Source organism: Genypterus blacodes, unplaced genomic scaffold (genome assembly GCF_046128005.1).
Source record: "Genypterus blacodes isolate CSIRO-AG114 ecotype Tasmania unplaced genomic scaffold, CSIRO-AGI_Gbla_v1 ptg000017l_1, whole genome shotgun sequence".
Lineage (NCBI taxonomy): Eukaryota > Metazoa > Chordata > Actinopteri > Ophidiiformes > Ophidiidae > Genypterus > Genypterus blacodes.
The window spans coordinates 5,181,011-5,196,602 of record NW_027466831.1 but is presented as its reverse complement, the minus strand read 5'-3'; the positions used below and the strand labels follow the sequence as shown (position 1 = coordinate 5,196,602).

Below are 15,592 nucleotides of genomic sequence, written 5' to 3'. Positions count from 1 at the left end.
AAGTACTGAAAGATGTGCGCGCAAATCATCGTGTCTCTGTCTGATGGTCCTTGAAATTAGTGGCGTGGTCCCTTAAACTGTTTCGGCACAGTCCAGTCCTGTCCCGTCCGGTCCATTCCGGTCCTTTCCAAGCCTGCCGCTGAAGCCTGGGCCTTCTGCCAGTCCTATAGAGGGTTACCATAGGACAGGCTGACTGCAGGGACAGGGGGGGAGGGAGGGCGCTGCGAGGGCTCTGATTAGGCATCACCAGAAAGAGCAGAGCAGTGCACTGATGAGGACTGCGGAGAGGTACAATGGGCTGAGACAGCTTGCTCCCGATCCCCGCGCTCCCATGCCTGAAACCAAAACCAACAGAGCAAGCTCTTGAGGAACCAAAAATATCCCTCGGATGAAACAGAATGAAACCTACACTTGCCAAGTCATTGAAGAAATTTCGAACACGTCATCATAAACCAAACGTCTTCTGTGCATTTCCCCATATTTACATTATTCCTGGATTTCAACCAGAGGCCATTAAAGTATCATAAGATGTAGGATTTTTTGTGTCACATCAAAGAGCAGACTAGCAAACTGAGCCACCTCACAATTTTGCACAGCAGCAGGATGTGAGCACAGGACTGCTTTATATGCTGCAGAGCTGTGCAGCCAGTCAACAAGGAATAATAACCCAATGGCAGAGATGGATGACACCGTGCATGCATTTCTAAAAAGGTCGCTTTTCTCGCAAACCGAAATAAGTCTATTACACATGGTTGGAAAGGGATGCAATGAAGCCAAATTAAATGTTCTTTCTGAATTATTGAATCTTCACTTGAGCTTTATCAGTGGTCACAGGCAGATGATACAAAGAGAGAAAGAAAGAAGAAGAGAAACTCACTTAATTTATGGATGTGGATGGGTTCACTGCCTGCACCTTCACCACCTTCACTCAGGGCCTTGATCTGAATGCGATAGTTGTCATTGGTGGAGAGGCTGAGTTCCACACTGGTTTTGTCGGTGTGGATGGTGTTGATGTCGTTGAAGCGGTGCCGTTTCACTAGCACCTGAGTCGGGGGAGGAGAGGCGCAAAGAAAAATGAAGGAATGCAAACACTCTATGTTATGTCAGGAAGAAATCAGAGATTGCAGCCATGTGGGACCTACCAAATATCCAGTGACCTGTGACTCTGTCTCCATGGATACTACAGGATCCCAGTGAAGGTTCAGTGTGGAGCCAATCATGGTCCATTGTACGTTGATGGGAGGCTGACCTGGTGCTGCATGAGATCCAGAGGATAGGGAGATACATAGAGTAAATATGCTGCATTACAAAATATTCATTCCACTCAGTTTCCGAATCTTAAGCGGCACTACAATACAAATTCTCATCTTATCAGTCTGAATAATAAATTGAGACTGCAGCATCCAATCCTCAGTAATTGATACAGAGTGGATTCATTCTATTTTCCTAAATAAATCTTTCTGCGCCAAGGATGGCTCCGGGGAGCAAAGTCCCACTGAAAACAAAAAATTAGAGCCAGTCAGGGCGAAGCCATAGCCAAACCAGAATCTATGGTTTAAATTACATGTATAAATGCTAAATTAGTGATATCAAATGTCTCGTGCGCCAATCAGGTCCAGTTTTAACATCAGCTGTCCCTTTAAAAAGCAATATCAGATTATAGCTACATTTCTCCCAGGAGACTGATTTACTTTTATAGTTCTACTCTTCTCTGTGATAGATAGAGTGCTCATGTTTTGTTTTTATTAAATTTCTTTCAAAGATGCAGGAAGAAATGCTGCAGCGGTCACTTTTAAGACTGAACGGGGCCGACGTTGATCATGAGCAAGATCTATATAAGGGATGGACTCACGTGGTTTCTTTGTGGTGGTGTTGATGGGCGCTGACTGCGGACCGGGGCCAGCGGTGTTGAAGGCGGCCACGGAGACGTAGTATGGTGTGTTTGCTTTCAGCCCTGTGATGTTAACCAGCGTGTAGTTTCCGGATATTCTCACTTTGCCAACAGTGTCGGGCTTGGTGTCGTCTTCCCAGTACACAACCTGGTAGCCAAATAATACATCATCACAGGGAACATGAAGATAGATAGAAGGATATCTTTTATTGCTTTACTGGAAATTGTAGTGCATCAAAAATATCGGAAATGCTGTTTGTATTATGGGGGTAACTGATTAATAATATATTTCTCATAAATGGATTTGGATATCAATAAATCACACTGCTTATAAAAGTATATAGACTGATCTATCAAATGATGACTCATTCCAGCAGGGAAATAAGGAAAACTCAATTAAATATCATCTTATCTATTTTTAAGCGTGGTTGGTTTGTGTGATTTTTGGAGCTGCATTTAATTTTCAATCAAGCACTTCCTCTTGCAGTGAGGCTGAGGCGCGCAGCCAGAGAGACCGACAGAGTGATGGACTGAGAGCTGACAGGAGCGGTTTCTGAGCGGCCCTTATTGAGATGTAGTTCATGCTAGCACCATTTCTCAATTTTAAGCCACATTACTGGATTGAATAGCGTTAACAAAGTCCATTGCTTCGCGTACAAGGACTATCTCTGCGTACCTGTGGCTCCAGGTAACACTGAACGTTCATAACGGGACGTACCACGACGTGGGCGCCCACACTGATTAAGACCTCTGGAGAGTTTTGTCCATAGACAATTTCCAATAAAGGTTTATTCAGTTTAAACGATACGCTTGCATCCACAGCATTTAGGCTAGCTGCGGTAAATCTTATTGGGACTTCATAAAAAGCATCTCTCGAGGCTTCAAACGAGCTGAATAAAAATTGTGATCTGTCAGAAATCCATTCAATCATGTAGATTGTTTGGCCAGTTAATCAAGGTCGTCCTCAAACTGCAGCCAATAAAGCCGAAATTCAGCTTTGTCTGAAAATCATCTTTAACTACCACATTGGGGTTTCATTTGGTCTGAGCTCTTTGTGCCGCTCGTCTGCCTGGGTGTTTTATTTGCACGATCAAAACACCAGTCGAGAATGCGAGGCAGAATACTGTACACACTGGCACAAAATGCAGCGCTTGCTTTCCTTCTGGGTATTAGCTTTCCAATTACTGGAGCAGGTGATGAGATATTTGATGAGGCAAATGAAGTAATTCAGCAGTTGCTTTGGGTCATCTTCAATATTCATGTGCCTGGTATTAAGTGACATAAGAGTTAAGTCAATAAATAATTATGCTGAAATGTGAAGTCTTGCCCTGGGGGATAGCTCTGCTCGCCCATCACCCATAAATAACCCTATTTTAAATTTATTATCAATTAAAAATTTATAGGATAAGCACTGACGATTATGTGATATAATGAAAGTGAATTATCCTTTAAAGCAGAAAGTAAATAGGTTTGATTGAAACGGCATTGGTTGCTGTGTTCATGTATTCTTATTAGGACCGTACATGTGCTCCAGATCCATACTGATGGCTGCCTATTGAAACGCACTGCTTTAAATCCACTTCAGTGTGTTTGGAGAGCACAATGTGGCCAGCGCTATGGCAACTGCGGCGCTTTGTGCCGGAGAGCAGAGGTGACAGATATTGAAAGAGCACCAGCGGGACGAGAAAAAAAGCGAAGCCCTGTTTGCATTCTTGAAAGGATGAGTGATTTTATTCTCCTCTGTGGGGCTCGGAGTTGGTGCAACAAAGTGGTTGGGTCATTTCATGCTTATTACTCTTAAAACAAAATCTCTGTGGAGACACGCGGGGAGATGTGGCGGAGTATTACATTTTACAAAAAAAGGAGAAAAAACATATTTAGAGAAAAATGGAAGGGTGGTTATGGGCTGATAAACAAACCACAGGGGGAAATCTCCATTATCATGTTATTTGCAGAAAGGAACGCTTTTCCTTGTCTTATTTAGCCGTTGCAGTGAATTATAACATACCTCGTATCCAAGCACTCGTTCAGGGATGGCGGGGAGAGCTTCCCAGATCATTTCGATTTGAGCTGCAGACACACTCCTAGCCCTAACTGTCTTCGGAGGCACGCTGGGGACTGCAGAAATAGAACGCTGGTGTTAGAATCCCACGGAAGTATCCGACGGCATCGCACACACTAATAGTAATAAGAAGAAGGCACAGAATAGACCTGTAGTTTCACTGAAAAGCTCTTTCCTCCACTCTCTCTTAATGGGATCTGTGACGGACATAAGGGAAGACTATCTGCCCGGCAAATTCAATTAACAGGATGCCTCCCTGACAGCGCGGTGTGCTAAGTGTCTGCAAGGATTTCCTGTAATCTACCAACACAATAACTAATATCAAGTTGACATTGCTAGCTTGAGAGGGGAGGGGGACACCAGCACTGGAGAAAAGCTCATTTCATCATTACCATTGAAGGTCATAGTTATGAGGGGAGAGATTATAGCTTATTTAAGCATCACACTTTACTTGGCCGTGTAGCTCGTACTGTACCTTCCTCTGCCGAGTACACAGTGGCAATAGAACTGAAGGGCCCCTCCCCGCGGTTGTTGTATGCCCCCACTTTGACATCAAATGGAGAGAAAGGTGGGATGGTGTCATTGCGGAAGACGTAACGCGCCACTCCAGGTGTGGAGATTACAGCCCGCGTCCACGTCACAGTGCCCACTGGCCTGAAGGCGATGATGTAGCCAAAGCCTTCTCCATTCTGCAGTTCCTCGGACACAGGCTGGGAGCGAAACACAAAACTATAGTGATATTAAAACGCATACAGACAAAGAAACAGACAGGCCCATCTCTGCGTTGAAACACTGGCCTCGCTTTTACAAGGAATGACGCAATTAAGCATGTCCTTCCTGCTACCGCCCCGACCACTCTAGAATCACCTTTCGCCTTATCTTTTCCTCTTGCGTGGGTATGTAATTGTGGCTGAAGTGCAAAACTCTCGAAAGGAGGTGCTCAGTGTCCCTGACTAGAATCCCATTTGCAGGGGGAAATGGCACTCAGAGGCTAAGGCAGAGGAGAGGTGTCTCGCTCTAATGTTGGTCATAAAATTGCACCATTCAATTCTGCACAATTAAGCAAAACCATTACTTGGCGATAGGGAGAACAGTAAAATGTGACAGATGACTTACCTCCCATGTTATCACTAATTCAGACTTTGTGCCGCCTCCACCTCCGACATCAGTGGGAGCTGTATCAGGAACTGAGAGGTAAAGCCCAGAGGGGACCAATTAGAGCAGAGTTTACAAAGCTCAACGACAGGCCTAAACTGTACTTGTAGCCTTATGACAAGGCTGCATGCTGCAGATACTCGCTTCTATTTTCCACCCCACAAATCCCTCACTCTGTGCAAATAAACATTTCAGAGAACAGTGAATTACTGATATTGCCCAAATGTCACCATGCATAAACAGCGAGACGAAATCTGTCTGTTAAACGGAACATTTTGCAAATGACATTTTATTCAAACTACACTGTTCCTGTTTCCTCTCAGCTGTGTGTGCATTGCAATCTGCAAAACGGATAATGTAGGTGAAGGATCAGTTGCGCACTTCCTCATGTGTGTGTGTGTGTGTGTGTGTGTGTGTGTGTGTGTGCGTGCGTGTGCGTGCGCGTGCGTGCGTGTGTTTAATATATCATATCTGTAAAATATGCAAGCTGCATTTAACAACCAATGTCTAGAGCTCATATATGGTAGCATGTGTGTGTGCACGATAGATTTGGGGCCTTTAAAAAAAAGCGATTTTTACATACTGGCATCCTCTGTCCTGGTCATGGCTGAAGCCGGGCTGGGCTCTCCCAAGCCTACGCTGTTGCGGGCCACCACCCTGAACTCATACTCCACCCAGGCATTCAGACCCACCACTGTGGCTGTCAGCATGTTCCCATTTACCAACTCAGGCACTGCAGAGTGGAAAGATAAAACCAGCAAGTCATACAATAGAATTCAACGATGTCTACGTTCAATAAAGGAAAAACAAGTTTATCTATTTATTTACGTGTTGAACCATTACATAACTGAGGTACTGAAACTTCACTTTTCATTTTGGGAGACTTGGTACTTCTTCTCTTCCAATACATTTCAGATGTAACTTTATGGTTTTTGCTTCACTACATAATTTATCTGATTTTTCTCCCCCACTATGCCACCATGCTACCTCTACAACTGGGAAAAACCGACAGCATGGCTACATAAAATGTGCTGGGAGGAGTAGTGGGGCTGTACCAAAGAATTAATTCATTCTGATCACCAACACTAGATGAGTGTACCTGTGTCAACAGCTTGCCAGCCCACAGTAAAAGGAGTTCGGCCCTGAACGATGTAGCCTGTGATAGGGCTGCCGTTGTCCCTTCCCGGAGTCCAGGAAAGCTGGGCTGTGCTGTCCGTAATCTCCTCCACTGCAACCTTGTCTGGAGGTCCCGGGGGGCCTGTGCACAATTCAACGTTAATTAAGCAACGTGAGTTTCCTGAGCATCCCACAAACTTGTCTGCCCCTTGCTGCATATCAAGGCCATCACACTTCATTAATTCTGTCTTCATTTGTACACACGGGTACTTTTAGTTTTCTGTTTGTGTGTGTGTGTGTGTGTGTGTGTGTGTGTGTGTGGTGCCACAGTGTTATACGTGATCACGAGATCATCATAACTAGATAAGTCATTTATGAGGGACGGGAAGGCAGAAGAGGCTACAAAGGGAGGGGGCACCGGCGACAAGAGGAATCGAGGGAAGCAAGGCTTTGTGCATGTCATACACAGGCTTTATGTTGCTGTTGTTCACTCTGCTGTTCCATTATTCAAATGCCTTCCATGGTATTTTGCTGATGTGTAAATGAGCCAATTATAGTCATTTTCTGTGATAAACATTGCCTTCTCAAAGCACCTGGGACAGCTATTACAGTTTGTTAAGGGCATGAATACTAATGTAAATCACCAGAGATACACTGAGACTCCAAAAGTGAGCCAGATACACCAAACACATAAATGAAACTGGGGCTGGGGCTGCCGGGGCTGAAGTCACACCTGTCAGTATGCACTTTTCTAGCAATCAGCAGCACAAGAATAAGGAAAAAAATAATAATGTGACATGATTTTCACAGAGGTCGTATTCATTATTCTTTACTACACCACTTATTTACAAGCTGCCTCAGGGGTTTTCATACGCATATTATATACAGATTCTGTATTAAACTTCCCATCTTCCCTTCCTCTTGAATACCTCCAAGGATGAGTCAGTGATTACATGTCTATCAAGAAAGATACTTGCATATTCATTCTCTGGGGGTGAACGTGCGGCCGCAGCTGCTTCGCTTACCTTTGACGACCAAGATGGCGGAGGTGGACAGGCTTTCCACATCCGTGTCAATAACACAGACATACTTCCCTCCATGGTTCAGCTGGATGTTACGAACCATCAGATCCCCTGATATAGTCTAGTGAGAAAAATAATCAATGCAAAAAAAAAAAGCGGAAGGAAAAAGTCAGCAAAACAGGACAATTGCCTTTGGGATCTAGTTTTATTTGCATCATTTATCTTTTGGCTCGAGGATTTATAACATTTATGATGCTTCACACAATCTAAGCGTCCCCTGGCCAATGATTTTTGCATCACAGAACACCAACGATAAACATGGGAGATGCAGAATAACACAGCCTCACTCCAACCCCTTATAATAGCTTCACACTGTTCACTGGACACACTGAGCCAACACACTCCCTTAATTGAGAAGATCATTCTGATTTTTTCAGTAATTACATAAGCTCGAGCAAGATGTAACACTCCCTGTCTAAAAAGCAAATTATGTTTTTCACAAACTGGATTAAACAAAACAACATGCTGTGAACTTTATTATATGTAAACGAACACTTCAATTATGTGTGGAGAATGAGCAGGGAGAAAAAAGAAAATAATTGTTGATCGTTTCCTCCGTGTGTTGCTAGGTGTACAATAATTATTGTATTTGTGCAACAATTCTTTTGACACGTGTCAACAATTGGAAATGTACGGGAAATGAGGCGACATGTACCCTGTAATCTACTGTGCACACTATTTTAAGGAGCAGGCAATTGGTGAAAAGCTTGTCTTGCCTTGTTAGAAAATAAGAAAAGAAAAGAAAAGGAGGTAATATGAGGGGGACAACAACAAGAGGTCATCAAGTACAGCAAACATCTTAAAAACACAGCCAGATTTAAAGTATTCCATGCACACAATATTGTGTCTTTACTTGCATCAACAGCTGTGCTCTGCTTCTCTCACTCTCTCTCTCTAAAACACACACTCACACCTCAAACCCTATGTGCCATGCAGACAGGCAGTAGTAACTTCTATCTTAGAATGTGGCTTCCTATCACAGAGACTAATATGTAGCAGCACATTAACATGCTGATTTTCATCAGCTTTTACCTGGTAACACCCCCTCCAACAACGAGTCGCTGCGCTTATTTAGCTGTGCAGTGAATAACCCCCTACTATCATCGTCTGCATTGTGATATGACTGAACACAGTTCCACATTCTGTCCTCACTTCAACTGTGCATGGGAATCCTTCCTCTGAAAGTCACCTCTTGCCTATGATAAATCGTGTCATTCTATGGAATGAACAGGGTTGTTTAGAAACAAACCACCTGGGGGGGCAAGACAGGTAAAAGTGCAGTCTTAGCTGATTTCATCACCACCAGCAGCCAGTGATCACAGCTGAACTGTACAGAAAGCAGGGCACGGAAGCTCGTTGATCTCTGCCTCACTGAAGCACCTGTCACAGCAGAGCGAAGCCGAGTGTCTCTCTCTCTCTCTCTCTCTCTCTCTCTCTCTCTCTCCCTACACCTCTCCGCTTCTTTTTTATTTCCCCTCTATTCACCTGACAGTCTATACACGCAGGTCACAAGGCTTAATTCCCTCTCCAGCGCCAGGCACCACCTGGCCAACCTGAGAGTCGGTGATCAGGAGCGAGGCATCCAGCCTTGGCAGGCAGGAAGCGATGAGGCAGATTTGCTTTAATTATGGTAATTAATTCATCAGAGGCTGTTGAGTAAGGGGCTGGTACTCTCTATGGACAGGGGGAAAATATTCTATGAGAACTATGTCTCATTATATCCTATATAGATTTCAGATTCATTAGTAATTGCCTTATCCAAGGTTCCAAAGGGATGGGGGGGGGGGGGGGTCATTTATGCTGTCAACAGTACACATAAATGGCAGCGATCAAATGTCTGACCTCGGATGTTAAAAGGCGCTGTGAAACACAAAAAATTGCTAAATAATTTGCTATGATCGCCAAATTCTGAACAATTGACTTTACATTTCATCAAAAAGAGCAAATATTCCACAAAGAGGCATCACATCATCATTATTTCAAGGGATTCAAGGCATTTTAGATTAACATTTGCTTGAGCCAGGCCTGTCCTTGGTGAATGCCAGCCAGCTCATTACTTAATTATTTCGGGGCTCAGGATTCACAAATAGGTATGCAAATTCAATTATGGTGGAGGGAGACGGTAACAATATGATCTCCCTTGAGGTAAGGAAATTAGAAGTTGAGGGGATGAAAAGTATAAAGACTTTATTAATGAGGTCCTCTGTATGACTGAAATGGCATTTCACCAATATGTTCTTAGAGATGTAATACAAGGCGGTTCACACAGGCAATTTGAAAGGTAAGTATTCCCGTTACCGACCTGATAGCGCCATTAAATCCGGCTGTTACCGCATATAAATGATGGAATCTAACAGATTCTGAAATGAAAACCCGCCACTGATCACAGGGAAAGTTTTCGAATCGACAAATCTTGGCATTAATACCTCTGCTTGGGTGATATTGGTGCCTATGAGAACCCTCAGCGGGGCGGCGGAGCAGACCCTTGAACATCGAGCAGTATGTCCCAATTAATCCAAGAATAGAGAGAAAGTAGCTGAGTGTTGAGCGCTCGGGATGACTCACCCCTCCCACTCTCTCAAAATGGTCCCCATCTCGCTGGAAGTCGACGAGCTGGCCGTTGAATGCCCAGGAGAAAGAGACATCCAGTGCTGGATCGCAGGCAATCTGGCAGGGTAGCACGATGCTCTCGCCAACAATAATCTCCATGTTAGTGGGCCTCATGGTGATTCTGGTGGGCTCTGGCCAGACAACAGACGACAGTGCACGCATGTTAATATCTCTGCCACGGGAAACCTTAACTCCGCCGTGACCCCTGCAACTGCCATTTTACTCCAATTCAAGCCTGGATAAAGATACAGTCATTATTCCACCCATACAGGGAATAACGACACAAACTGAAAATATAAACACCCGTGGAGCAACTTACATTCCAAGACTGTTCATTAGCAGCATTTAATGACTGACTTCTGCGGTTCAAACTTTTACATTTTCACAATTAACTTGCGAGGAAATGTTTGAAACAGAATTACGGAGACTCCGCACATTCCCATTGTGACTGAGGTGAATTAGAAGCGAGTACACTGGCAAAAGGTCATGTTAATTAAATTCTTTGACATTAAATGGTTCAGCTGTCAGTGTGTGAGAAAAATACAAGCTAATGAGAAAACTAAGTAAGGTAGCTACATATAGAACATATTGAACTGGAGGACTATATGAACTTATGTCACTGGATTAATGAATAATGACCTTCAACCAAATAAAGCATAATGTGTTGCCGCATGCTTAACTGCTACTTTGCATAATATATACCAGTTTTTGTAATTTGACAACAATCTAGCACAGTGTAACACATGCAAACTGGCTTTGTTGCCTCTGCATAAAATGATTGGATTTACAGTTTACAGTTTAGGAGAGAGGATGCACAGAGGCAATCAGGAGAAATGGTTGACCTTTAGCTTGGGATGACAGAGAAAAGGCATTCTTTTCCAGGAGTTGTTGAGGGAAGAGAGCAGGATATTGTAAAGTCTCACCCGTGATAATCAGCCTCCCAGTTGTGCTTGCTGTCCCAAACTGATTCTTCGCGACGCACGTGTAGCTGGCTGCGTCCCGTCTGGTTACATTGGCAATCTTTAATGTTCCGTTGGGAAGCAGCGTAATCCTGAGGGAAGCAGAGCAGATTTCCACTTATCACTGCTCCACATGCAAAATATGCAGCAGAAATGACACTTGTTCATAGAATTTTACCTATAGCCTGACAAAAAGATTGCTTAATGATGGCGTTTGAGGCTGATATTTTTATATTGTATAATTCCACTTATTCATATTATTACATGTGCCTACGCCTCAGTGTTATGAGTATTCTATTCTTGTCAAGATTAGAAAAGGTTCTGAACCAGCCTCATCATGTACTTGTTAAACACGTTTCAGAGGCACTTTGAAGCACTGTGTAATGAATTACTTCACCAAGAATATCATTGAACCAAGCAACGAACAACTACATTTCTGCATCTATTTGGATGTGGTCAGCTAGGAACAGCCATCATCATCATCACTGTATGACAAACATGAGCACAGATTATATTAACCTAATTAAACTAAACTCTTAAATACAATTTTGTTTCCTTGAGGTAAGTGATTTTCAACCGCATAGTTTGATAAGTGGGCCTTTGTATTGTTAGTATCTACAGTATGTGCTCTGGATTTTTCAAAACTATCATTTTTTAAAATGTCGACACGTTCACTTCTTCACACATTTTAATCTAAAAATATTTCTCGTTATGCTAATGAGATCACAACCCTAATACTGGGTACGGTTTGATAATTGGTGGTGGTTCTATGTTTTAAAGTGTACAAATACACTAAAGAAGAGAGGAAGAAGACGATGATGTACACTGACAGCCAGGTTGTCAAATATCAGCTTCATAAATGTTTCATGAGTCAAGAAATGTATTGTTTATTGCAATGTTTGAATATGTTTAAGTGAAAAGATAATATAAAATGTTCTGAATAGAAATCCCACATTTTTACATTGAAAAGATTTAAAGCAGCATACAGCTTACATAATTACAATTGAACGATTTAATGTCACACTGCATGATGGAAAGAGACATCAAACTCACCCGACCGCATAAACACTGTCAGCATTTCATTTAGCTTGTTTTAAATGATGGTATATATATCAAGAGTGATGACATATAAATAGTATACAGTACTGTTAATGTAGCCCTGCACTGGAATCCATTTAGGAGCTTCGCTGCTGTTTAGACAATATGCCTGGCTCAAGGTGTTCTGTGTTAGCATGGCATTGACTGAAACATCACCACGAGAGCGCCATTACAAGATTTGATTCAGTGCGTCACGATGCTCATGTTGTTCTTATTCACTTTGTCCTGTCTGTCATGGGCACTCTCGAATTCTCCAAGTGTGCTGACATGCAGAGGGGTTTTTGTCACTCTGAGCTTTTTTTCGCCTTCTAATCTTGGTGATAAAAACGTCTGGATTTCTCAAATCTGTCATTTCTCACTGCCAATGCCATGTTAGAATTTTAACTGCTCCTTGGGGTTTCGCTGTACTCACTCTGACAGAATGAGTACAGCGAAAACAAACATAATCAGGGACTTTAAATGATGCTTTAATGTCTGTATTAGGTCTAAGTGTGCAATTTATTTCGCCTCTGCCCTTCAGTCTAGAACAATGCTTTCTTTTAAGGATGCAAAGGATCTGCCTCTTCATTTGATTGCCAATTTTTTTCCAATTGTTTCCAATTCGCCTACAACGGTAAATCTCTAAATAAAACTGGTGAAAATGTTTGACTCTTACTTTAATATCTCTCAGACTATCTAAACCTCATTTAACAGACATTATTCACAGCTACTCCATTTGCTAATCGTTTATCTTGTCCAATGTTTTATGCATTCAGTGCTGATAGGACTGGCTAGCATCATTCTTCACACCAAGCTATTTGCACATGAGGGTGCATGCAGTATGTTAAATATGCTCAATTTTCCTTGTGGGTACCTTGCTCTAATTCTCCTCATTAGCCTTTCCTTCTGTGCATCTGCACAAATGCCAAATACACTATTCAAACAGGTCCACTCTCAGTGAATGTGAATGAAAGCTGCTTGAAATATTCACTTGGATCGTACCTTTCAGTTCTCTGCAGGATCTCATTCCCTTTCTTCCACAGGCTAATTGCTGGGGGTGAGGCCTGAGGCTTGCATTCAAGAGTGACTTCGCTGCCTGAGCGAGCTTTTAGCAAGGCTCTTAACGGACTTTGGGAGAAACTGGGTGGTGAAGCTGTGTGTTAGGGAGCAGAGAAATACAAAGGTTCATAAACATGGACTTTGCAGATTAGCTGTGCTGCACTGAGATTGACTGAGAGCAGCTTGAGACCTCAGCGTGATCTGACCTCAAAGACCGACTGGGCCCCGGCATATGGACCCACCCTCCACCCCAGCCCAACAATTTTACCTACATAGGTTCCAGTAGTGTCTTACGCTGGGCTGTGTCTCTCATAGTCATATTTTGTCAACCATCATTTGGCCCCCAAGTTTCATCACATATCACGCCAAAATTGAATTTCTCATTGAGCCGGTAAGATGGAAGTCATCAAAGCTTTGCAAATAAATCAATACTCCATCTACATGAGAAAGCATGCACACTACCACAAAGCAATGCGTTTGTAGTATCCAAATCAATATGGTGAAACGACTGAAAGTAAAATGAGACACTCCATCAGATTCATATTTTTGCTGCCTGGGTCCGTAGTGACATCAAATGAGTCTGCAGACTGATTGCTGAGGAGAGCTATGGTATGCTGGTGGTTTTATCTCGGGCGATGATCAAACGCACAGACAGATAAGCAGGATAAAAGCAAGGAGGAAGGCAATCTTACCTAACACCATTAGTTCGGCGCTGGAATAAATAATGCCATGTTTGTTTTCAGCCACACACTGATACATCCCAGCATCTGACAGGTTTAACGCAGCTATAGACAGGGCACCGTTTTCGATTTGTATCCGGCTCTGCAGAGGAAAGAGAGGCAGTTCAGATCCATTGCAAGGCCAGTCAATTATGTCCAAAGGCACAGTGGCAATTACTAATACACCATGAAGGGATGAGGAGCACAGGAGAGGCGGAATAGAAAAAAGGCCTTTGGTGCCTTGTGCCATTCTGTGCATATTTAGCTTAGAATACGTGGGAACAGAAGAAGGGAGCAGTAGAAAAGCAAACCTGCAGTTTAGACACACAGAAATACGTTAGCTGGCAATCTAGCATACTAATAAGTAATTTATTTTCTGTAGCTTTAGTTAGCTGGAGTAACCTTTATATATAACTAAACCTTTAAAGTGAATCGAAGTCCATTGTCATCAACAGTCAATTACACCTCTCCCCTTTATGCATGTATGCTGATGTCCACATCCATAATCCATTATTCACTTCTCAACAATCTATTTTCTTTCAAAGTTATCTTTATAAAGAGTGTAAATAAGGTGTGTTTCTTCACCATGGATATTACACATCACCAATTGTAACTGCTTTTGCCAAATTGCTGACATTTCTTTTTACAAAATGACAAAAAAATTGATTCTGAAAGGCCATCAATCAGTGTCATCAATCAGTCAGTCAGTCTGTCAGTCAGTATTTGGGAACGTTCACCTCAGTCATCCAGGTAGTGAGTTCTCTGGGAGGTTAAGCGCAATCAATGCACCAAAATCTTTGATTGAAAGGAAATAAAGAGGCCTCAATCAAACGTTTATTGATTGCGTGTCACCCCTCAGACACCAGCATCCATTTTAGTGGGGATACTTTGACTTTGGAATATTTAACGTCCAAGGAGGAAGCAGGGAAACTTTATTCCACCACAGAGCCGCTACCTGGAAGCTGCTCACAAAATCAAATGTGTTTTATAGCCGACATCGGAACTCTGGAATGGCATGTCAAAATCAATTGCCTTTGTGGCGGAGCAATATCCCCAAATCCCCCTCATTACCCCAAATGCTTCAAGAAGTTTAATACATCTCCATACCTCAGCCATCACATGCTCCCCGTTTTTCAACCAGCTGTAGGATGGTTTAGGCTTTCCGTTGGCTTTACACTCCCAGAAAACGTTTTCCTCAATGGACAGAGATGTGTCCGTTATCGTCTGGAGCCAGTGAGGTTTTGCTTCATGTAAATAAAAAGGATAATGTTACAAGAAGGAACAATAAAGACTTAAACTTGACGTTCCAATAATCAGCATAATGATAGACCACGCCTGAAAAACAACAACGTGAACAATGTTCTCGCTTCTGATAAAAAAAAGAAAAATGGTTTCATTTGTTATTCAGAATGCTGACTGGAAGTGAATTAGGTTGAAGCCTCTAAAATAACGTTCACTTTTTACAGTTACAGCTTAAATCGATAGTCAATCCAGTCATTTTGTGGCGACATTGTGGCCAAAACGTTATAGACAGATTTTCTTTCAAACAAATGAGATACAAGCTGCTGGTCACATGCATGTTTCCTGTACAAATGTGGATATCTGTTACAGACACACTCATTCCTGAGTCTCTCTGGATTCTCTGTCATTCAATTTGAAATGGTTCTCTTACCATGGAATGAAATACGACCCCGTGCAGCATTTTTGCCTCTGCGATTCTCTGCAATGCATTCGTAGGTCCCTGAGTCTTCTTGCTGGAAATTAGGAATTTCAAGGACAGCGTTTGAGTTTTTCATTTTGACTTTGGTGGGGAAAGGGACTCCGCTGGTTCTCCTCCAACTTATTTCTGGGACAGGGCTGCA

At 42.7% G+C, this 15,592-nt stretch overlaps 1 protein-coding gene across 1 annotated transcript in view; it reads right to left on the bottom strand.

Annotated features, from left to right (window-relative positions):
• Nucleotides 1-243: 243 nt before the first annotated feature.
• The window catches only part of cntn3b (contactin 3b), a 34,086-nt gene continuing 18,737 nt past the window's right edge, over nt 244-15,592 (bottom strand). The window contains exons 7-22 of the mRNA XM_076141465.1: nt 15,403-15,587; nt 14,838-14,974; nt 13,704-13,833; nt 12,955-13,105; nt 10,840-10,967; nt 9,872-10,047; nt 7,250-7,367; nt 6,208-6,366; nt 5,692-5,841; nt 5,070-5,140; nt 4,429-4,663; nt 3,900-4,009; nt 1,853-2,039; nt 1,143-1,255; nt 878-1,043; nt 244-335 (exon numbers count right to left, since the gene is read on the bottom strand). Coding sequence (XP_075997580.1) covers nt 244-335; nt 878-1,043; nt 1,143-1,255; nt 1,853-2,039; nt 3,900-4,009; nt 4,429-4,663; nt 5,070-5,140; nt 5,692-5,841; nt 6,208-6,366; nt 7,250-7,367; nt 9,872-10,047; nt 10,840-10,967; nt 12,955-13,105; nt 13,704-13,833; nt 14,838-14,974; nt 15,403-15,587 — 2,308 coding nt within the window. The remainder of the gene's footprint in view (nt 336-877; nt 1,044-1,142; nt 1,256-1,852; nt 2,040-3,899; nt 4,010-4,428; nt 4,664-5,069; nt 5,141-5,691; nt 5,842-6,207; nt 6,367-7,249; nt 7,368-9,871; nt 10,048-10,839; nt 10,968-12,954; nt 13,106-13,703; nt 13,834-14,837; nt 14,975-15,402; nt 15,588-15,592) is intronic.